Below are 24,469 nucleotides of genomic sequence, written 5' to 3' on the forward strand. Positions count from 1 at the left end.
CCTTTACAGCACGTTGGACGTGCTGGCTTCAAATCACTGACACCATTATCAAATTTTGTACAGAAATCTTGAACAACTTCTCATTATGCTTCATACACAGACAACCCTCTTCATCTAAAATATTTGCAGCATGATTCTGACCAACACCTGAGACAATTTTATTGACGAATACTGATCAAATAGTTCCATGTGAGGACACCGGTGTTTAGGCTAAGTTGGAACAAGCATATGTGGGTCGCACTAACTCCAAAGGTCAAGTCTGTCTAGTGGTGGCAGTGATGTAAAGCGAGTGAGGAGAGGGGTGCATACGCTGTATGTATGTACGTGTGCTTGTGGTTTAACATTTTTCAGTCATATGACGAGGAGGAGTTAAGTGTGTATACGTATAATGTGTCATCTTGTGGTAGGGAGAGTTCGTACCGCCAAAGTGCCGATGTATCTGATGTATCATGCCGAAGCTAACAGACATGACTCCCCCTCCCAGTCACATTTTGCTGATACCGAGTCAATCAGTTGTGTCCTTACTAACCTCTCGGTGCTCAGCGCCAAGCGAGGCAGCAACAAGTATCATTTTTAAAGTCTTTGGCATAACCCCGACCCAGGTTTTATCCTGAGGTCTCCTGACTTTAAGGCGAATGCTCTAATGATCAGGGCAGCGAAGTGCTCTGTGCTGAAAGGAATATGCCCCAAGCACTGGTACAGTAGCACATTAGGCCCAATTTGGTGTGGCACTCGTACAGTTGCACATTAGGACCAATTTGGTGGGGCACTAGTACAGTAGCAGTTTAGGCCCAATTTGGTGGGGCACTGATGGCAGTAGCACATCAAGCCCAATTTGGTGGTGCACTGATGGCAGTAGCACATCAAGCCCAATTCAATGGGACACTGATGGCAGTAGCACTTTAGGCCCAATTCGGTGGGGCACTGATGGCAGTAGCACATTAGGCCCAATCTGGTGGGGCACTGATGGCAGTAGCACATTAGGTCCAATCTGGTGGGGCACTGATGGCAGTAGCACATTAGGCCCAATCTGGTGGGGCACTGATGGCAGTAGCACATTAGGTCCAATCTGGTGGGACACTGATGGCAGTAGCACATTAGGCCCAATCTGGTGGGACACTGATGGCAGTAGCACATTAGGCCCAATCTGGTGGGACACTGATGGCAGTAGCACATTAGGCCCAATTTGGTGGTGCACTGATGGCAGTAGCACATCAAGCCCAATTTGGTGGTGCACTGATGGCAGTAGCACATCAAGCCCAATTCAATGGGACACTGATGGCAGTAGCACTTTAGGCCCAATTCGGTGGGGCACTGATGGCACAGCACATTAGGCCCAATCTGGTGGGGCACTGATGGCAGTAGCACATTAGGTCCAATCTGGTGGGACACTGATGGCAGTAGCACATTAGGCCCAATCTGGTGGGACACTGATGGCAGTAGCACATTAGGCCCAATCTGGTGGGGCACTGATGGCAGTAGCACATTAGGTCCAATCTGGTGGGACACTGATGGCAGTAGCACATTAGGCCCAATCTGGTGGGACACTGATGGCAGTAGCACATTAGGCCCAATCTGGTGGGACACTGATGGCAGTAGCACATTAGGCCCAATCTGGTGGGGCACTGATGGCAGTAGCACATAAGGCCCAATCTGGTGGGGCACTGATGGCAATAGCACATTAGGCCTAGTCTGGTGGGACACTGATGGCAGTAGCACATTAGGCCCAGTTCGGTGGGGCCCTACTGACGACAGTAGGGCCAGATAAGCAATGGGCAGCGGTGCCTATGGTGTCATTTACACATCTGTTGAAGACCACTTGACTTAAAATTCCACCATCAGGGCGTGTACCTCACACCTGGGACAGTCCATCAGTAACTTGCCAAAGGTCAATGGTTTACACCCGCCACTTCATGTAGCTCAAACCAAAATACTGATGGCCATTCAGGTATTAGTGAAATATTCTTGAGTAGATATCAAACATACGTGTACACCAAGAAACTGAATTTACGATGTAGCTAGGATACCTTAGCTAGGATAAACTGATTTCACCAAGCATTTGGTAATTACACGTAGCTTTATGACGTGAGAAATTTTGACCTGGAATTCCAAGCAACCAAATTAGTAGTACATGTATAATGAAAAATACATATTGAATGCCATAACTTTCTTTTACTTTTATTGTAAATCTGTATTGCACAGTAAGTAGTATTTTGACGGAATCACTTTCGGCTATCTTAACATTCCCAGCAAGAAACAGGTAACACAATCCAAGAAATAGCCATATATCAGCTAGGAATCACAAATAATTCAACCACAAACCTTAGCAAAGCCAGGGAAAATTAGCCAGCTCAGTAGAAAATATCAAGAAGGGGTCAATAACGGGGAACTTGTGAAACGCTCAGTATCATGACTTTGATGTCATTTAATTGAAATGAAATGTTTCTTACTGGCTCATCATCATGACCTAACCCTAAAGGCAGTACAATGTAGAAATTGAAACACTGTAGACGTTGAGCTACATTCCAGTTTTGATGTAGCAGTGGCTCAATGTCCTGCTTCACACTAATACCACCTCATAAAAAAAAAATGTGCTGCCATCCCATGTGAAACAAATGTGTACAGCTGTACATACCAATCAAAAAAGATTTTTGGGGGGACAGAGGTTTAAATGTGTCATCATTTCACCAGCAGTTTTGTGCATCGTTTGAAGTGAAAACTGACAACAAATCATTTAAAAATCTGCAGTATGTAAATTACATGTAACGGGATAGATCTATAATAGACAAGTCAGCATTTCCTTACTTCATAAATTTGAACATAAGACAGCAATGAAGTTTTATCCAAAGGAGATATTATCTGCACTTCTCAGTGTATATGCAGGTGTAATCATATAATGTTAACAATATATACTGATACTCAACAAAAATATACACACTCAAAGCAATTTTATATTGTTTACTTTCAGTATTAAATAACATGTTAACAACGATAAGGGGACATAATCCTTGTCAACTGCGGCTTTAATTTCCACCCGATTTTACGGAAATAATCCAAGAGCTATGACAGTGTGAAAACAGAATGGAGGGTAATCACGGCTCATGCTCTTGGTGATTCTGACTTGAAGACACTCGGTATTGACCCTAGTTGATGAGTTAACATGTTACTTAATATTGAAAGAAAACAACATAGAATTGCTTAGTGGGTTTATATTTTTGTTGAGCTGGACATTTGCAATTAGCATACACAAAGCAGCATTATTCTGTCCTGACAAACACAGGTACACACAGGTACAAGTGTTAAATATACACGTGAGGATTTTATACAGGCACACTGTATATGAAAGAGAACATTTCATTGGAGTTAAATATTCAGATACAACCAATCACAACTCTGCTTTGTGAACTACACACACATGTATACAAAACTTGGACGGTCTAACACACACGAAGAAATCCTGGTACCTCTGCATGCACCTACAACAAACACTAACAGACAGATAACATTTGACCTCTGAACTTCGCAGTGCCATCACACCAACAAGCAGACCAATCACTACACTCCGGTACCTTGATTCTTGGCCAATGGGAATGTATGTCCATAAAGGCACTATCATGGTAAAGTTCTGAAGTAAAAATGAATCTAAAAATGTTCTCACTTCTACACTTTAATAGATATGTGTTAACAAATTCCAGAACTGAAAAACTGAAAAACATTAGCTAAATGCTAGCATGAAAACAAACCAGGTCCTGCAAGGTTTAACTGCCATGAATTACCAATTACTTTTCTGAAGATACAACTGCTAAGACGTTCAAAGAATAAGGAGCAGCCAATTAAGATTTGAAAATAAGCCAAAATTATGAAAGGTAGAAGGTAAATGAAAATGAATTATTCCCACTGACTGGCCGGTTTAAGATGCCACCCCAGATGGAATATGGAAACATTACATCTGCCACATACAATCCTTTAACGGAGAGTACAAAGGTCTGGTGCCACTTCCACAAAATAAGACCACAAGGCGATGTCATTTACGAAAGACTAATTTACAATATTTTGTGAAAGAGGAGACTTGACTACATGAACTGAACTGCTTTGAGCCTTCTCTGAAGTGTGTCAAGGATCACACTGAATCCCGGTGCAAAGAAGGGGAAACCCTCAAAAACAAGATTTGAATATATGCATTCATCTGATAAATATTTAACACGAGAAATTTTTAGTAACATTATTTTATCTGTTAATAGATCCTGAAAGCAGGGTTAAATGATAAAGACCGAGATCGGAGTCTGAACAGCTTTCATAACATGTTGGAAAAAAAATGTGCTGCACAAAAGCCTGTTAGGAGGATAATACAGACGAACAATTTTCTGTCGTTTCCAATTTTGCCTGATGTGATATCATGCGAGAACATCTGGCATCACCCAATGCTGAGATACACCCGAGTAGCGATCACATAAGGAATATTACCATTTCACATCCGAAAAATTTTACAAAAAATGCCAAAGATTGTGTTTTTGAGGACCCATCACTACTTATAGAGGTTAACATTTGTTACTTATTCATCACCAATCTTTTTGAACCTGGCTATTGGCTAAGTGTTCCATAGGGTGTACTACATGTCATTTCATTATTTCTGCCTAGATCCTGTTGGAACTGAAGTAGCACTTTATAGCAAACAATCTATAAGCCTGCTGTTTTAGTCTTTAGTCCTTTTCTTTCACCAGCATCCATACAAACTACTGTACAAATTTTATCACAATTCAGTTTACCGTCCCAAAAAAAAAAGAAAAAAAAAAACCCCACGATCTTCTGGCACCAAAAAACTATGCACATACACAAGCAATGTTTTCCTAACCTGTACAATGTACTCTACAAGTATCCCACGTACCCAGCTAGGAGTCTGTTATTGGCTTGTCTGGAGTGCACCTGTGGAACTGCAGTGCTGGAACACTCACGGAATGTTCCCTGCTTGTCACTATATCCTCAGCAAAAACGTTACATGTACAAAGTGTTCTACAAGCATCCCAGTAGCCAGCCAGGAACCTGTTAGTGGCTTGCATGGGGTGCACCTGTGGAACTGCAGTGCTGGAACACTCACGGAATGTCCCCTGCTTGTCACTATATCCTCAGCAAAAACGTTACATGTACAATGTGTTCTACAAGCATCCCTGTAGCCAGCCAGGAACCTGTTAGTGGCTTGCATGGGGTGCACCTGTGGAACTGCAGTGCTGGAACACTCACGGAATGTCCCCTGCTTGTCACTATATCCTCAGCAAAGATGTTACATGTACAAAGTGTTCTACAAGCATCCCAGTAGCCAGCCAGGAACCTGTCAGTGGCTTGCATGGGGTGCACTTTTGGAACTGCAGTGCTGGAACACTCACGGAATGTCCCCTGCTTGTCACTATATCCTCAGCAAAGATGTTACATGTACAAAGTGTTCTACAAGCATCCCAGTAGCCAGCCAGGAACCTGTCAGTGGCTTGCATGGGGTGCACTTTTGGAACTGCAGTGCTGGAACACTCACGGAATGTCCCCTGCTTGTCACTATATCCTCAGCAAAGATGTTACATGTACAAAGTGTTCTACAAGCATCCCAGTAGCCAGCCAGGAACCTGTTAGTGACTTGCATGGGGTGCACCTGTGGAACTGCAGTGCTGGAACACTCACGGAATGTCCCCTGCTTGTCACTATATCCCCAGCAAAGATGTTACATGTACAAAGTGTTCTACAAGCATCCCAGTAGCCAGCCAGGAACCTGTCAGTGGCTTGCATGGGGTGCACCTGTGGAACTGCAGTGCTGGAACACTCACAGAAAGTTCCCTGCGTGTCAATATATCCTCAGCAAAGACCTAACATTTACAATGTGTTCTACAAGCATCCCTGTAGCCAGCCAGGAACCTGTTAGTGGCTTGCACGGGGTGCACTTGTGGAACTGCAGTGCTGGAACACTCACGGAATATTCCAGCTGCTACAAGTGTCGCTGTAGCGAGCTACTGGCTAAAGTCCCACAGAGAACCTTCAGCCTGTTGATATTAGGCAAACCTGATTGCCCCAAGGACCTGGTGATATCTGCCACCAGTCTGATTGTCTGGATGCAAATACTTATCAATAGCAATGTCCTACAGACAGTATGCAGTTACATGTACATATACATGTAAACAGACCTACAGACTCAATACTGTAAACTTCTGAAACAATTAAACAGTTCAATTCACAACATAAACACAACAAGGGAAAATTCTGCTTATTTGACAATAATCAACATATCACAATAATACAGTATTAAGTATGAACACTATTACAGCTTCTTAAAGGGGCACAGAGTTGACTCTGATTTGGTGACAGTTGAGACAGAGTTTCCTGGGTTAAATCTTGCAGCCTTGGACTTGCCTACATGTATCTCTCACACAAGCCAATCAGAAGCCTATCTATATCCCTTTAAGTGTTAAAACAAACATGATCTAACAAAAAATAACCTTTTCATTACTGGCAACAAATAAATCTTGATATGCTTTTGAAGCTTTTGAAACAGCCCTACAAGTGTGGACTACATGAAGATTCAAGAGACGTCACAAAACTATAACAACAAACTTGCCTTCACATACTGTAACTTGCTTTCACATACTGTAACTTGCCTTAGTTTTACATACTGTAACTTGCCTTAGTTTAACATACCACAACTTGCTTTAGTTTTACATACTGTGACTTGCTTTAGTCTTACATACCGTAACTTGCTTTAGTATTACATACCATAACTTGCCTTAGTTTTACATACCGTAACTTGCTTTAGTTTTACATACCGTAACTTGCCATAGTTTTACATACCGTAACTTGCCTTATTTTTACATACCGTAACTTGCCATAGTTTTACATACCGTAACTTGCCATAGTTTTACCTACCGTAACTTGTCTTAGTTTTACATGCCGTAACCTTAGTTTTACATACAGGAAGTTGCCTTAGTTTTACATACCGTAACTTGCCATAGTTTTACATTCCGTAACTTGTCTTAGTTTTACATACCGTAACTTGCCTTTACATACCTAACTTGCCTTTATATACAGTATTAAACTTGCCCTTAACATACCCTCTGCACACCGAAAAATGCTTATAAACACTTGTTTCTTTCCTGACATATCATATTGCATTATACACATGTTACTTAGAGCACAATCGGTGCAAGTGCTTCATTACAATTTGGACATAAACCTGCAGTGATACAATGATGTTTTGTCATCATTTCATAAAAGTGTCTAAAACTACCCTGTTCAGGCCTTGCCGTATTTTTAAAAGTACGGTATCTCTACATGTATATAATCAACACTACATGCTGATAAACACTGACAGAATAGCACACAATTAAGACTTGCCTTGACACCTGCAATGATTTTTATAACAAGGATCACTTTTAAAATCACATTAAAGAAAAACTAAGATCTTAATTTTAGGTCTCCCTGAGTTCATGGTAAAAAATGACGATCACATATGGTCACCTCATTAGTACATACACGTAGAAAAGGTATGCCAGGCAAGCATACAAACACGGCATACTTGTGCTATGAACATTATGTACCAAGCCTGGAAGTAATTTTTAAGTTGGTGCACAACATAATGGCAAATCTTCCAGCTGTTCACATCATTAAAAAATTTACCATGTTATTTATATGGGCAGTTTGGTTCTGTACCATACAGTTTGCCCTCCTGCTGTCAAAACAGGTCTACTATTTGGTGCAGGATATTGTCTTTGTCCGGCTTATTTCCATGCTTGTGCACATATGCCTGAAGTAGTAAGTGGTATTTAATTGTACAGAGTTAAACATTGTCCTTGTCCTGCTTGTTTCCATGCTTGTGCACATATGCCTGAAGTAGTAAGTGGTATTTAATTGTACAGAGTTTAACATTGTTCTTGTCCTGCTTATTTCCATGCTTGTGCACATATGCCTGAAGTAGTAAGTGGTATTTAATTGTACAGAGTTTAACATTGTCCTTGTCCTGCTTATTTCCATGCTTGTGCACATATGCCTGAAGTAGTAAGTGGTATTTAATTGTACAGAGTTAAACACTGTCCTTTTCACTGTACAATTCAAACCCCATGATGTACATTACACCATTTAGACCCAACAATTCTAACCCCATGATTTAGACCCCACAATTCAGACCCCACGATACAGACCCCACACACTACACAGTGTATCTAAAGTTAATAATCAGCTGTCCATACTGACAACCCCCAAAACTGTCACTCACATATACCCAGATCAGCATCCCAGAATACACCAAACCCAAGGTTTGTGACTCTTCACTAACCTCCTGACCCCTGCAGCTGAGCTAACCAGAGATGGGCTCCTGCAAAGATGGTCAAAAATGTTTCATCATTCACTCGTTTTTAACAACTTCAAATACTTTGTATCATTCATAAGTTTTTACACATACGGTAATTAATAATTGTTTGTTGTATTTATCCAATTCCATGATTTTCGCAATGAAATGTCACACCTTTATATTGAATTGGATGACGTCAATTTTTGTTTAGCTTATCATTCTGAAGAGCACCAATTATTCAACAGTTTGACCCCTGCAGCATGCCAACTTCATATGCAAAACAGTTCAGGAATCAGAGTCTACTTACTTTTTCATTTGATTGGTGTTTTAAAAAAAAAATAGGTCTATTCACGAATTATTCACTTTTTAGATTGTAGTCAGGTTTATGTGTGGAAATGTGTTGAATAGATCTACTCTCTCCCCATGGTAATCCACCATGAAAAACGACGGCAGGTTAGGCCTGATATGTTCCCATAAAGCATTTTCTACTTCAAGAGCAAACCACTACAGACACAAAACATGGCTTGTAGCCTTCGTAACCCAGTTACTCGCCAAAGCACCCTATTTCATAATCAATAAATATGACATGTAAAACATAAACTACATATTCCTTGTTTTTGTAATACCTAGATTACTTCCCTTTCATTGATCACACTCCCGCTCCTCCCTTGAAGGTAGGTGTCGGTTAAACTGTCCACTGCTGTTAGCATTTGAAAGTACCAATTGGAATTTAAATTGTGATCAACTGTGACTAAACCGCTTCTACAATTTCTTGTACTTTTGACTCATTGATTGCAATTTGCTTCTGTACATTGAGAAACTGACAATGTAATATTTTCCACAGTCCCATGTACTTTAATACCGATACTGACAGCTATCCACCATCAAGGGAGGTAAATCCCTGAAAAAGGGAAGTAACCTATGTATTTGTATGCAAATACAGAATATATACACATGTAAAACTAACTGTTTTAACTGTTTATAATTATGTATGGCAAGCAAATAAGTATATTATCATAGAATGGGGTAAAAAGAGTAGTAAATAAATCTGGATATTAAAGCAACATATATATTTATGTAAATATATATAGGATACACAAATACATGCTTATGTACTGTGTACCCAGTGTATAAATATTCTGTTCCACAAAGCAAAGTATGCATTCATCTATAAATACATACAAGTTTCTAGTGTTTGTCATTCACAGAAAACTAAAAAAAAAAAAAACATGATGTCCAGTATTGCTTGGTTCCAAGGGCATCTATTTGATGTGCCTGTCACAGAGGATAGTAAACGCCTACAAACAATGCACTACTGTTTCAAGTCTGTCTGTAAAGCTTGGCTTACGACCCAACTCAACTCAACTCCATCGTTGCATCGGGCTGTTAACAAGGTAAGGGCTCATGCGCAACGCGACTCAACTGGAGTTATATTTCAGTTGTTAAGTGTTTCCCAGTTCAATCCCAAGTCGTACGACCATTTGAGTGAAGCTGAGTCACATCTTAAGGGATACTGACGCTGAGATTGGTTGACAGTGGAGACAGGGTTTCCTTTTGTTAAATGGGCTAAACTCTTTGAATAAAATGTGACCCAGGGTTCAGGCATAGCCTGGGCTTGTCTATCTCTCACACCAGCCAATCAGAGCCGATCCTGCATCCCTTTAAGCTCTCGTGTATGCCAAGCTTTACATCCTGTAGTTGTGATAGAGTGTCTCTCTGCAGAGAACTGATTCATCTTACTGACTTCAATAATAATGTGGATGCCAGTACGAAATATTTAAGAGATTATATTAAGTCATTATCTATCAGTTTCTGACATCAATCTTTAGTGACATTTTTTGTCTAGAAATTCACTTTAAATAATAAAAGATTTGTCATAATAAAGACATACATTTGAGTGAAATGCTTAGTATGTACCCGATAACAGAGACCTACCTGATTTATACAGAAATGTTAATGTTTACCATGGGTATGTAAAAAGCAATTAAGTACATTACTGGGACTCCAATTTGACTGTATGAAAAGTATATGCTAAATAAATTTTAAAAAGTTTTATAAAGCTGAATTCTTATAAATATTTCCATTAAAAATATATCGCAAATGACAACACTGTTCATTCGTATGATGAGAACCTAAATATTACCCTTTCCTCACTGTGTAAAAAGTAGAGATGCAAGAGACGTGTAGATTTTCATATATCACACATAAACACATATGAACATACACATAATATTAAATCAGTAATTTCTGTGCATTTGCAGTAATTTCTGTTCATATGATGTCATTACTTCAGCTTACAAAGGAATTAAAAAAAAAAAATAATGTAAACCAATGTCGGTTAAAAGCTTGTTAAAAGAAAAAAAAAGGTCAACAAACAATACTAAGTACACAACTGTACATGTATATTTACACACTCCTGCTATCTGGATGAGCGTCGCACTTGAGGACGTTTCACAGGTGTGTTCTTTGCGGCAAAGTTAACCACCATGACAGTTATGTTATCCAGAGAACCTCGATAATACGCCTGCAGCACCAGGCTTTTGGCTCCAAAATGAGGCTCGTCCAGCCTCTCTCTGATATAATCCACAGCCTCTTCATTTGAAAAACAATCCCACAATCCATCAGTGGCCAGAATCATGAACTGTGGCTGGAGGTCATCCAGGTCAAAGGTTAAAATATCTGGCTCAGCTATGACAAATTGTTTTTCTTTCAACGGGTAATCTCCGAGCGCTCGGGACGTAGCTAAGACGCCTGCAACACGCCACACTCCATTAAAGCTTATGAAACCACCAGCCCTCTTGATGCGCTTTCTCTCTTTAAGCTGAAAAATAAGTACAGGGTCATTTTTTTTTACTATGTACAGTACATGTACATCATTGTAAGCCAGTTTGAACTGATGTCCAATAGTGAAATTGACAGAAGTAGAAAGAAAGGCTTCACGAGACCTTTGTCTGCACCACAAAGTTGCAGTAATATTTGTTGAAGCGATCTGGGATTTCACGAATTCTTGGATACGACATACAGCTGATTTCTATAGCTCGGTCACATGTTTGCTCATGTTGCTCCGCCCGTGGGCGGGGTGGGAGGAGCTTCAACCTATGCTTGACAACTCAGTCATGAAAATCCTCATTCCTCGCACTAATAAGCTACAGTGCTATTAAAGTATAACAGGTTCTCCAAATGAACAGCGAAATCAAACTGTTTGAATATTTGGACTCTTTTTTAAAGAAACCTTCCTCTTCCTCGGAGAGGTGATACATTGTCCATAGGTTTTGGCCAGAGGGGTGTTTCAGTGTCTTTGAGACACCCTATTCTCACAAAATTAACCTGGGAGAAATAGGGAACATAGACAAAATTGCAAATGTGACAGGCGGATTTCAAATTCTGGCTAAATTTATGATTGAATTTAGACATTTACTGTTCTCTTCCTGTTTCACTTGGGCTAGTGCTTCTTACCTTTCAATTTTAGTGTGAATTGCAATAAATAAAAATAAAATATTAACAGTTTTCCTGAGGATGTTTGCAAATTGGATAACAAACAATTTGAACACTATGACTGATTTAAACCATGGCAACACTGGTAAGTGCTGTATCCTTTTTACATCAGAGAATCTATTAACTGATACAAAGCCCTCCTCACCACCTCTCCCCCCCCCCCCAAAAAACCAATCAAAGTACAGTTTCTTTTATACAAAGTACTTATAAAGCAGATTTGTAACAACAAATAAGTTCTTTACAAATTATCCATTTTCAAAACACTTCACATGTATAAGAAGTCCAGATTTCTGTCTGCTTTGAAGAATTCTTCTCTTTCAATAGACCACTGCAGGCACCTCCATGGCCTAGTGGTTAGTGTGATAGCGCAACAAAATGACCCAGGAGCCTCTCACTATAAGCTCTTTCTCTCCAGTCATATGCGTAGGATGGTGTTCCAGCAACCTGTGGAGAGTCAAGGGTTTCCCACGGGTCTCTGCATGGTTTCCTCCCACCATAATGCTGGCCATCAAGTGAAATATCTGTGAGAGTGGAATAAACCTCCAAACAAATAAACAACCAACCAGCTTATACCTCTTCTGACAAGAGTTTAATCTCACAGTATTTATTTAATTATTTCATTGGTGTTGTATGCCATACTCAAGAATATATAAAGCGGTGGCCAGCATTATGGTGGTAAGAAACTGTGCACAGACTGGGGGAAACCCACGACCATCCCCAAAGCTCCTCACAGACCTTCCCATATGCGGCTGAAGGAAGCCAATATGAACTGGGCTTGAACTCACGCCGACTGCATTGGTGGGAGGCTCCTGGGTCATCACACCGTTAATCTCACAGTACAGAGCATTCACAACACTGTTCTCCTTACCTGTTGTGGTTTATGATCAAACGATAAAGGAATTGCTTTCCCATCTTTATTACAGATAACACCTCTTGAGTCTCCAACATTGGCAACTGTTAAAACATTATTTTTCAAAAGTGCTACCAAAGCTGTTGTCCCTGTTGAAAACAAACCAAGAAGAAATCAGTTAACTCTATGAGAAAGCAATGTAGATGACAACTGACAGGTATTATACTGAGTTGAGTTGACTTCATGTAAAAGAATTTTGTTGGGATGGGCCATGCTTGGGTGGATAAAATGCTTGTCTTTCAAGCATTATAACTTACGATGTGTTGGTTTTATCCCAGCATTTATCAGTTAGATCATCATGAAATAAGGTCCATCAGTTATTTGCCAAAGACCAGTGGTTTACTCCAGGAAATAATGGGTTTCTGCTAAAGGGATACAAAATCAATTCAGACTGGCTGCAGTGAGAGACAGTAAAGGCTATGTTTAGCCTAAGCTGAATTTTCGGTATGCTAAATTACAAACCTGACCCTGGAAACACTACGTCCACTGTCAGCCAACCAGCGTTGATTCTGTATCCCTTTAAAACTGACTGCCATTATAGAAATTTACGACATGCATATGTATTCCTGAGTATGATTCAACCCCAATCAACAAAATAAATACGAGAATAATTTACTGAAAACATCCTGATAAAACAGAAACAAATTTCATATGCAACAGACAAGCATAATTTGGAGAAATTCAAAACTAGAACAAGTTACATGGACAATGTACATATTTGACAGGAGAGCTCAGCTTGGATAAGGTACATGTAAACAATTTGTTAGTTTACAGTGACATCAAATGGAAAAGCATATATTAAAAAAAATCATTATCTTTGCTATTTAATATATATATATATATATATATATATATATATATATATATATATATATATATATTAATCTAGCTAACTCTTCAGTTCCGGAGGACAAAACCTTCATTGCTCAAGCTTAAACAAAATGAACAATCTTCTGGACAAACACTCTAATGTTACATCAAACCTATTTCAGGATTAATGAAAAGGGCTCTCATAAGATCTTATCAAAGTCAGGGGAATTACATTCACCAATGGCCTTGTGCTTTTCTGGACAATTTTTATCTCATTCTGTGGCATATACCCCTGGAAAATCTGTAATATGTCGCTTATACCAACAATATCAGCAATACCAACAAATGTCACCACGTAATCATTTCACACACGAGGTTATCGTTTTCAAGTGCAGCCAATGCACACCTGTTCTTGATATTTTAGAGGTGAAAAAAGAAATAAGTGTCAAAGTATGTAACTTAGTGTCCCAATTTCTTGTCATTTTAAAAGCATCTGAACGTCCACACTTCTATTTCACTATGAAATAAGCTTTCAAAACAACACTGTTGTCTGCCTTTGCGTGTTGAGCTGTTTTATAGATTAGGATACATTTTAGATGATGTCAATTTCTAAAGGGTATTGATGTTTCAATGGAGGTCAATCAGGTGGTAGTGATGTCACGTGGCAAGCAGCTCAAAAAAGGCCTTATTTTTCAGTTCAACTGAGATTTTCTAAGGAAAAGTGTCAGTGGTTGCAAAATATTCATAAATGTCTTACACTGCAGACTGACCATGTATTCAGTGGATTTGGATGTTAAACATTGTGTATGGTGTGAGCATGCCAGTGGGGTAGCTAAATACAGATACAATATTATAATCTTGTGCACACATCGTCCAGGCTAAGGATGGCAGTGGTCTCTGAATATCAGCAAATATAAGGTAAATATAAGCCATCTAAATGCAGTCTAGTTCTGGTACCTGATATTTCCATTGTGGCTTTCTCCACAGATAGCAGCTGACTGTCAACGTGAAGGACCTCCTCTGTCAGGACCCGTGTCAAGTTCTCTGCCTCTCCTTCCAGGGCCGACTTCAACAGGCGAACCATAAGGCTTTTAAACAAGGTCTTCTCTGTGAAGTCTGCTGCAAACTGAGATACAACACAGCATACAGATTAATGAATGGGGATCTCACAACATCTTATAAAACAAGACAGATATAAAGCTTTGTGTTTTGTAGGCCTAAATAAGAAATCAGGTGTCTAGTATCACAACACAATACACAATGCAAACATGAGCTATGATATCAAAAAAAATCTTTCCACATTCCCAAAAGATGACAGCTATGATTGTATGTACATGTATGTATGCTTGGGGCTTTACGTCAACCTTAACAAATTTTCAGTTATATGACAAGGAGGAGTGATTAAGTGCGAGTACATATACTGTGTTTTCTTGTGCCAGGTCGAGTCCACCATGCTACCACTGAAGCATCATGCTGAAGACACCAGACGTGACACCCCACCCAATGATGGTTTCCTGCTCTAACCTCTCAGTGCTAAGTGCCAAGTGAGGCATCAATAAGTGGGAGTGAAACTGATCACCCATCTAAAGTACCGTGTTTTAAGTCTTCCATGTGACCCAACCCGGGTTTGATCCCATTAAAATACTGTAGCTATGAGCAAGACTGCTTGTTGTTTTTTTTCATGTAGGCCTGGGCCCCTACATACACTGAGTTGCCAGATGTTAACATTTTGGATTCTCCCCTCTTGAGCTTCTACTCTTTAAACATTTAATAAAATGAAAATCACCCCTAGATCTGCCATTCTGTGGATTCTGTAGTGGTCACTACAGGACTAATGGTTTTACAACTGTATTTAACTTTGGTGGGTAACTTTTAAGTTGACTGTAACTATACACTTTTCTTCAGCATGCCTGAAACCTGGGGCCAGTTTGGTTGGATATTGCTTGATGTTAGGTTTGGCAAAGTTTCGTACAGCCAAGCATAACCCAAAACAAATTTCAGAGCAGGCTCCATTCAACAACCTGATTAACCTGATTACCTGCCCTTGTCAAATATGTCAAGGATGTCAGTGCATGTCACTTTGAGCATCACAATGACCACGAAGGAATCTTGGTTCCACATGGCCTAGGAAATAAGTGATTGACCCTGAGCTTGCAATAAATCAGCAGACACAGAGATAAGGTGAGAGAGTGCTTGGGGTTTAATGTCGTACTCAACAATTTTCCAGTCATATGATGATGATGGAATCCTTAGGGTGTATGTGAAATGCCTCCTTGTTGCAGGACGGATTTCCACCCCTCTTGCATCAGGTGTTTAAATGGAGCGTGCTGTGACGTTTTTGGGGGGCCATTCTTGGCCGAACAAAATTTTGGCAAACCAAACATCAGTGTAATGTCAGACTGAAGGCCATTTAGGTAAAGCACATTTAGCTAGATAAGGCCTTAATTAACTACCATGATGACAATGTATGTTGTAGCTACACTTAGCTAAGAGCTATTTACTTACTTAAGTTGGGGACTTACGCTTCATGAAACTGACCCCCATTTATTGACAGGAATTTAAAGTAAACTATTACAGCTATGTGCAGTACCTCTCCCCCGTGGCCGTCAAATATACCATATATTGACGTCTCCGTATGCTCTAAATCGTTAACAACGTTAAAACGGTCTTCCATATGCGGGCGTCGACCCTGGATAGCGTACGTCGCCACATTGCCTTTCCTGAGCTCCCAAGACGCCTTATTTTTCTCGGACGTAACTTCTCTTTCGGCTTCAATGCCGATCTGATCGTATTTCCCACTCCACTTCAGCTGCATCTTGATTTTAGCTCGCTGTAAGTATTTCCACAGAGGCTGAACGTGGTACAGCGAGTTGTAGACTAACAACGCCAACACACACAGCACAACAGCCTCTGGGCTAAATATATACTTGCGAGCAAATCGGCTGATAGAGGCTATAATCGTCATTTCGAATTGGGATGAGTAGGAGGAGAAGAAATTCGACAAGATGCTGATAAAATCCTAGATGTTTTCCAGGTGACGTTTCGCTAACCGACCACCGCCATGTTGGTATGTGGGTCGTGTGAAAACACGCACCCAAAAATGGCACAGAATCTCTTTAAAACTGAAAAGTCCATATTGGTGGACATGCTGGTATGCTGGTATATATACGCAAGTTGAATTTTTGTAGTACTATTTGTTAAAAGAACAACATGTGCGTGCAGTAAAGTGCAGATATACTCAACGTTAGCCAAAACTGAAAAAAATATGTGGTTTACTAGTAAGATGGCTGTATTAATTTTTTGAGCTTTATTAATTTCTTTGAGCTTGGGTACTGTACACTTACGGACTTAAGCTATGATGTAATATGAACCTTAAAAAAACACGTTTTTAGAGGCATGTTTTATACCGTAATAGCCTCTTAATTTTTTGTTCAATTCATAATTAGTAAAATGAATACAAAATACCAACAATATTTTACATGTAAGTATAGTAATATTCTTGGAAATTCTGCATGCAATTCTAGGAATAGTATCATTTTTCCCCCTTTAACTCTGCAGCAAAGTGCAAAGGATCTTCACACATTTCTATTAATATTATTAGAAAGTGCGACGTACGTTGCTAAAGTACAAAACTTGTTTAGAGTTCAGGGTTTCCGACCGGAAGGGTGGGGCCTGTTGGGTCCAGAGTGGGGGTGGGGGGGGGAGTGGTAATGTCGGTGGTGGCGATAGACGTAACAGTACTCGTCAGGCGGGGGGGGGGGGGGGGGGGGGGGGGGAGCGATACGGGCTTTGGGCTGGTACCTTATCTGCATTGACGGGTACCTTGTTCGCTTGTCTCTGTCGTTGTTGTTACCCTGTCGTTGTTGACAACATGCCTAGACGAGTCGATCCCTACATGGTGTGGAATGCTTGCTTGCTTCTCTGCCTCTTTATTTTGCTCGTCTACATATTTTTTTATGAGAGAAACATCCCGGAGAGTTGAAATGTAACTGAAAAAACATAATGAAAGCTTTGAAGATGGGACTGCAATTGTCGTCCATTTGACACTCACAGTTCTCCGAATCGTATGTTGGTACCGGTACATGTAGAAAGAAACAGCCAGTGAAGACAGAACCTACTTAGTCTACCAGTACGTTGTGGAGGCCGGCTAGTTTAGGCAACGTAAAAAACAGGTGAATAAGTGATTTGTTATGTTGTTGTTGTGTTTAGGTACCTGTTCTCGGCTGTACCGGTAGTGAACAGACAACACCTGACTTCATTTCCATCACGAGTCAGTCTGTATAGCTAGGATTCCCACATCAAAAATAAACCAATAACTGTATTCATGAAATCTATATATTTAGTGAAAAAAGGTTACTTCAAAATACACAAAAGCGAATAAAAAACAGTGAAGTGGGCTACAGTTTGTCCCTTGGGGGTGATCAAGGGTAGGTAACTCTTACGAGAAAGTCTGAAAAAAATAGAGAAAAATAACCTCACTATATATAAGACAAATAAAATGACATATTTTAACCCAAACAATTTTATTTTACTTGTTTAGGCTATGAATTAATATCCAGCTCATATTTACAACAAAACCCCATTGGTTTTGAAAATATATCACAGTTTTCTGGAAATTTCCACTGTTTTTCACAATTCCTAAAATCACTCGTGGCATTTGTGGTCTAAGAAAGCAATACCACTTAATATTTTTCTGCACGTACAGACACTGAAAGTCAAATGATTGAATAAAATGAGGGAAACAGAAAATTATATACCTTCGTTTATTGATTTTCATGCATGTAGATGAATTTTTCCATGAAACCATATTTTAGCTATAATTTCCTAAAAGCGGGACAAGTAACCTTTGTCCAAAAAACTGTATGGACAGGCCTTCTTAGTCAGTGCTAACAAAATAAGTACCTATGCAAATCATGAATTAAGGATGGCTTCGTATTCTTTAATCGTAGCTTTATGGTGACAACTATATTGCCTGCTCAAATCAAAGATATCCCAGCCCCTGGTTGATGGTCAGTTCATGTGTCCAGTTGTTATAGGCTACAAATAATATTAATATGCAGTAAATATCATGCGGATAATGTAGAAAAATGCCAATAATAAAATGTATTATAATCTCATCACTTTATTAGTTTATACGTTTATTGTCCATACAAGTGTGTTGTTTGGTCTGAAGCATTTGCTTTACCATACTCTAATGTAGGCTGACATCAATAATGTTCGATCAGTAAGACATTCATTTCCATAAAGAACAACACAAAACAGTGACTCATAATTTTTATAGACTGTTCTCATGCCAAGTCAAAATGAAAATATAACCATAGCCTACCTGATCCAACGTCAAACAAAAGCTTCACTGCAGCAGTCTTGTATTACAGACAACTTCAACTGGTATAGTGGATTCCCATAAATAATTCATCGTCTGTGATAAAATAAAATGAGGGTCAGAGGAATATCATGTGCAGTTATTTATTGTAATAGTATATTGTAACAGGTTATATTTGTCAAAGGTGGGGGTTCAAACTTCATTGGTAAATTATTCAAAAGAAAATGTCCATGGTTATCAGTTACTGTAATCGTCCATGATCTGTTTTAATTCCATGTGCAGGTTGATATCTTACTCTCATTTTGGGACAGCAGGTGTTTCAAGTGACTTTAATACATATTGACATGAGTGTGTCTTATGATAAGCTGTTGAACTGTGCTCAAAGAAGGCTGCACCTTGGCACATACTGAAGCCTAACAGCTAACAATGAAATCAATCATACACTGTGCCTGTAAATTTAAATTAAATTCATGTTTCATTTTTAGAAGGCATTCATCCTGGATGGTCATGGTTACAAGCTGTTGTATTAGAGAAGAACAGCCTGGGACAGCATGGTGATCTTCAGAATCTTAGTGGAATTCATCAGCAAACACAGTTGGTCTCATTGACAAATACATGTATGGCTGATGGAAGGTCTTTTTTCCGTGGAGGCACGGAAAACAACACCCGCCTCAGCAGCTTTCCAAGGAACCAGAGAGTGAAAATTTCAGGATTGGCCAATCAGCAATCAGATCCATTGACCCGAAGCAAGGCAGGTAGAGACAGGTGAGTCCTAGGTGAAAACAAGCTGTGATGAGATTCAACCCTCTCAATCGTAAGTTCAGAGGAGAATGACGAAGCATCTCAGTCATGAGGACTCCTGAGTCATGACGAAGTGTTTCAATTGAGAAGAACATCATTTGCTGCATGCGTGATATTTAGCTGATTGAACTTATAACATTTACAGTACACACAGGATCTTAGCCGAATATCCTTCGCCCATCTTAGCTGCACGGTCGGCATGTGGTAGGCCGACCATGGTCAGATGGTGTTCAGTTACCCCTACACAGTCTGCATAGGATCCGATCAAGATCGGTGTACCAGGGTGCCATCACGTTACTGTCATGAGCATATGCTAATCATATGATTTTACGACATTAAAACGACATTTTTGCTACAACAGCCTTGAGCTTAGCACATAACAAGTTTGTCCGTATAAGGTGAAGTTATACAGTCACTTCAGCATTTATCAGTGGTAATCACATGTGAAGGAATATTAAAATACATGGATATGTATGCCTGTTGAGACTGTCACTAAAAATCCAGTTACAACCTCTGCCTTTGTAGCGTGTGTAAAGTCAGCGTGAAAAGCCTAAAACAGTGTAGGCCCTAACTATTAAGATGTCTGCTGATCATCCACAGTAGCTAATGATGATGTCACGGGATCATTCGCCCTCTATATGTTCCCAATCTATACAGGCATGCAAGTTAGGTTTTAAAGATACATATTGTATAACATGTTTATATGGCCGGCCAGTGCATGCGGTTAACAGGAAAGTCAATAGGCTACACTGCTATAAGACTGGAATTTTGCGAGAAATTGTTTAGTAGGAAGAAATACTTCTTGTCAATACACAAAGACATGACAGATTTTGCCGTGTATACATATATGCGTGAACAATGGCAAATTCTGATCAGAATGGCACGATGTTGGTAACATCAGGGCCCCACCATGGGTGAACGATTGCATCAGGATGACAGTAGAGAGTGGATCAGTTCCATGTACATGTATGGCGACCGGACCCTCCGCTTATGGTAAGACCACGATGTGCATAGGGTATTCAACTAGGATCCAGTTGTACTGTACATGTACATGTAATTGTTTAATTTAACCTTTAATATCACAACAAATGTTATGTCACATGCATGTATGCATGTAGTTTATAAACTGGTTTCATTTGTGGGTGGTTGTGGGTTTCCCCGGGGCTCTGCCCGGTTTCTTCCCACCTTAATGCTGGCTGCCGTTGGCTTCATACTGGATTATGATAATATCACAAGAAATTTTATGCAATAATGATTCATTAGAAACATTTAATGCGTTGTTGCTTTAAGCAGTGTGCATCTTCTCCGAAAAAATTTTAAAATTTTTTAAAAGATGTGGTATAATTATGGCAGAGTGGGAGTTACTACAAAGACCAAGACAGAAGATGACAGACCTGAAGTCAACCTTAACATGATGCAGAATGGTGTGGGACATGTGGGTAGTACAGGCATACCTACAGGAGGACAGCGATCGTGCACCCCCGAGGACCCTCATGTACCAGCGGACAGCTCTGCCTCTCCTGGCAGTAACAAGTCACCTGACAAGGGAGACATCCTGGTTTTTACTGAGCGTCAGCTCAGTCGACTGGCGACATTCCTGGACGATTCTCTGATTAAAGCCCCTACACCTCACAAGGTAAGACTTCTGCTTGACACTTTTAATATATAAATAAGGGAAGGATGAAGGATTAGCCATTCCTCAACATAACATCAAAGAGAAGATATTCATGTACACTAATTCCTCAAGCTTTTCACATATGAAAGACAACTTTCAGTGTAGTGTATGCGCATTTATAATTTGAATTTTGGAGACAAAACTACATTGGTTGAATAAGCTAATTTCAGAGCTTAAAAAGTATAATTTTATCAATCTACACAGAACAATACCTTCAGAATATGTCTGAATTAACACCTTGCAAACATGCAAAATGTTGAAGAATTACAGTAGTTAAAGATGGTCTGATTCAACAGCTACTGTGGGGTGTTTAGGTACATGTTTTTTGAGATGTAGAGTTGTTTCCTCATGATTTGACACCTAGAATTGTTTCTTCATGATTTGACACCTAGAATTGTTTTCTCATGATTTGACACCTAGAATTGTTTACTCATGACTTGAGACCTAGAATTGTTTGCCTATGATTTGAAAACTAGAATTGTTTACTCATGATTTGACACCATAGGTGCTTAAGTGCTCTGACTTTAACATCTGCTACATGTATATATATTGCAAAGAAGATCACTGCATGTTTTTTTTTTGTTTTTTTTTTCTAATTCTGCTTAAGCCATGGTGCTAAGGGCCGTGCTGTTTATGCGATTAGATGAACAGTTAGAATAAAACCCTACCTTCGGTAAATTAACAAGAGGCTGTATTTCACCTGTGGCGTGTGATGATTTACCCATGTAGTTTTTTCTCCAAAATAAAATTAAAAATTTGAATAAATTTCACTGAAAGTTGATCTTTCACATGTCAGCTAGTGAAAAGATTGAGGAATTAGGATAGGTTGTTTATTTATGGAGGATTTGACAGCTACATGTACATGTATTTATGATTTATTTATCTGATTGGTGTTTTACACCATACTCCCAATATTTCACTTATATGACAGAGGCCAGCATTATGATGGGAGGGAACCAGGGCAGAGCCCTGGGGCAAAGCCCATGTACATGTAATCTGGTTATGTACTAATGATTTGGCAGCTAGATTTGTTTATATATTTAGGATTTTACAGCTGGATTATACATGTATCGGTATATATACTCTGGATTCGACATCTGGGCTGGTTATATCATAATGTACTCAGGATTTTACATAGATCTAGGCTTCTGATTTTCTCAGGATTTGACATCTAGGCTGCTTGTTCACTCCAGATTTGACATCTAGGCTGCTTGTTCACTCCAGATTTGACATCTAGGCTTAAATACTCCAGATTTTACATGTTGGCTTATATACGGCGGATTTTACATCTATGCTGCTTATATACTCAGGATTTGACGTCTAGGCTCCTTATACATTCAGGATTTGACATCCTGAGTGTATAGGCAGACACATTTAAATGTAACTATTTGACATCTAGGCACCTTATATACTCAGGAATTGACATCTATGCTCCTTATATGCTCAGGAATTGACATCTATGCTCTTTATATGCTCAGGAATTGACATCTATGCTGTTTATATATTCAGGATTTGATATCTGGGCTTCTTATATACTCAGGATTTGACATCTAGGCACCTTATATACTCAGGATTTGACATCTAGACTCCTTATATACTCAGGAATTGACACCTAGACTTTTTGACATTTGGGTTTATATACTCCAGATTTGACATCTTACCGTATATACTCAGAATTTGACATCTAGGCTGCTTATATACTCAGGAATTGACATCTATGCTGTTTATATATTCAGGATTTGATATCTGAGCTTCTTATATACTCAGGATTTGACATCTAGGCTGCTTGTATACTCAGGATTTGACATCTAGACTCCTTATATACTCAGGAATTGACACCTAGACTTGTTATATACTCAGGATTTGACATTTGGGTTTATATACTCCAGATTTGACATCTTACCGTATATACTCAGAATTTGACATCTAGGCTGCTTATATACTCAGGATTTGACATCTGTGCTGCTTATATACTCAGGATTTGACATCTAGGCTCCTTATGTACTCAGGATTTGACATCTGGGCTTATATACTCCAGATTTGACATCTTGCCTTATATACTCAGGGTTTGACATCTATGCTGCTTATATACTCCAGATTTGACGTCTAGGCTGCTTGTTCACTCCAGATTTGACATCTAGGCTGCTTGTTCACTCTAGATTTGACATCTAGGCTGCTTAACTACTTAGGATTTGACATCTATGGTGTACATGTATATTTATTTGACAAACTTTGACAAAGTTAGTGGCCAGTGGACTTGAGGCAGATTTCTATTTATAATATGTACAATAATAGGTTTTTATTCGAAAGAAAATGTCAGATATTGTGACCAGCATTAGTATACACATGTACTCGGGTATTTAATCACCTCTTTGTATTTGTAGATCCTGGAGACAGATCCAAGACGTCCATCCACAGACAAAGTGAAAAGCTTCTATGTGGAAAAGTGGCCGGAGCCTACCGTTAGACTGGGTAACTGACAGTGTATACATGTGTAAAAAATGAGACACATTTAAATGTAACTATAACGGATATTTAAATTTAATTTAATAGTAACTCATTGGTTCATTGAGGTAGAGAGTTGTTCCCATTGGAGCCAGTCAGCACCTAGAATACACTTCATTTGTGGCTTTAATTGAGGGGATGTTTAGGACACTCCAAGTCTCACTGGTGCAAAGCCCACTTAAAGTTACAAGCATGTAATGGCCATGGAGACTTAATGCCTACACTAGTGCTGGTTGCCATGGTAGTTACCCGCTCATAGTGTTAATAAGGCTTTGTACAAGCGGACCCAGGTACTCTGGTTTCCTTTACCCGTAAGCCTGACTATACATGTAAAAAGACTGTTTATTACTGTGTATGGCCCAAATCAAACCATATAAGGAAAACAGAAAAAAAAGTGTGTGAAAATGAATGAAAAAAACTTACTGCAGTGATACAGGGGCCTCCGTGGCTCAGTTGGTTAGCGCGCTAGTGCAGCGTAATGACCCAGGAGTCTCTCACCAATGCGGTCGCTGTGAGTTCAAGTTCAGTTCATGCTGGCTTCCTCTCCGGCCGTACGTGGGAAGGTCTGCCAGCAACCTGCGGATGGTCATGGGTTTCCCCCGGGCTGTGCCCGGTTTCCACCCACCATAA

The 24,469-nt window shown here is 39.6% G+C and overlaps 2 protein-coding genes across 2 annotated transcripts in view; one reads left to right on the forward strand and one right to left on the reverse strand.

Annotated features, from left to right (window-relative positions):
* Positions 1 to 10,739: 10,739 nt before the first annotated feature.
* Positions 10,740 to 16,568, reverse strand: LOC135479378 (protein phosphatase 1L-like). The gene is made up of 4 exons (XM_064759204.1): positions 16,126 to 16,568; positions 14,493 to 14,661; positions 12,684 to 12,814; positions 10,740 to 11,141 (listed from the first exon to the last, which is right to left on the reverse strand). Exons 1-4 carry the CDS (start codon positions 16,498 to 16,500, stop codon positions 10,740 to 10,742), a joined length of 1,077 nt encoding a protein of 358 aa, XP_064615274.1. The 5' UTR covers positions 16,501 to 16,568.
* Positions 16,569 to 16,635: 67 nt separating this feature from the next.
* The window catches only part of LOC135479379 (inactive ubiquitin carboxyl-terminal hydrolase MINDY-4B-like), a 32,989-nt gene continuing 25,155 nt past the window's right edge, over positions 16,636 to 24,469 (forward strand). Inside the window, exons 1-5 of the mRNA XM_064759205.1 lie at positions 16,636 to 16,686; positions 17,745 to 17,805; positions 19,344 to 19,623; positions 21,013 to 21,295; positions 23,719 to 23,806. Coding sequence (XP_064615275.1) covers positions 16,636 to 16,686; positions 17,745 to 17,805; positions 19,344 to 19,623; positions 21,013 to 21,295; positions 23,719 to 23,806 — 763 coding nt within the window. The remainder of the gene's footprint in view (positions 16,687 to 17,744; positions 17,806 to 19,343; positions 19,624 to 21,012; positions 21,296 to 23,718; positions 23,807 to 24,469) is intronic.

The sequence above is a fragment of the Liolophura sinensis genome, chromosome 12 (genome assembly GCF_032854445.1).
Source record: "Liolophura sinensis isolate JHLJ2023 chromosome 12, CUHK_Ljap_v2, whole genome shotgun sequence".
NCBI classification, from domain to species: Eukaryota; Metazoa; Mollusca; class Polyplacophora; order Chitonida; family Chitonidae; genus Liolophura; species Liolophura sinensis.

Excerpts from the sequence above, each read along its gene's own strand:
- LOC135479378 (XM_064759204.1), bottom strand. The coding sequence starts at position 16,500 with ATGACGATTATAGCCTCTATCAGCCGATTTGCTCGCAAGTATATATTT. Across the intron at positions 14,662-16,125 it reads TTGACGGCCACGGGGGAGAG|TTTGCAGCAGACTTCACAGA; the intron begins GTACTGCACATA and ends GTTGTATCTCAG. Across the intron at positions 12,815-14,492 it reads AGCCACAATGGAAATATCAG|GGACAACAGCTTTGGTAGCA; the intron begins GTACCAGAACTA and ends TGTTTTCAACAG.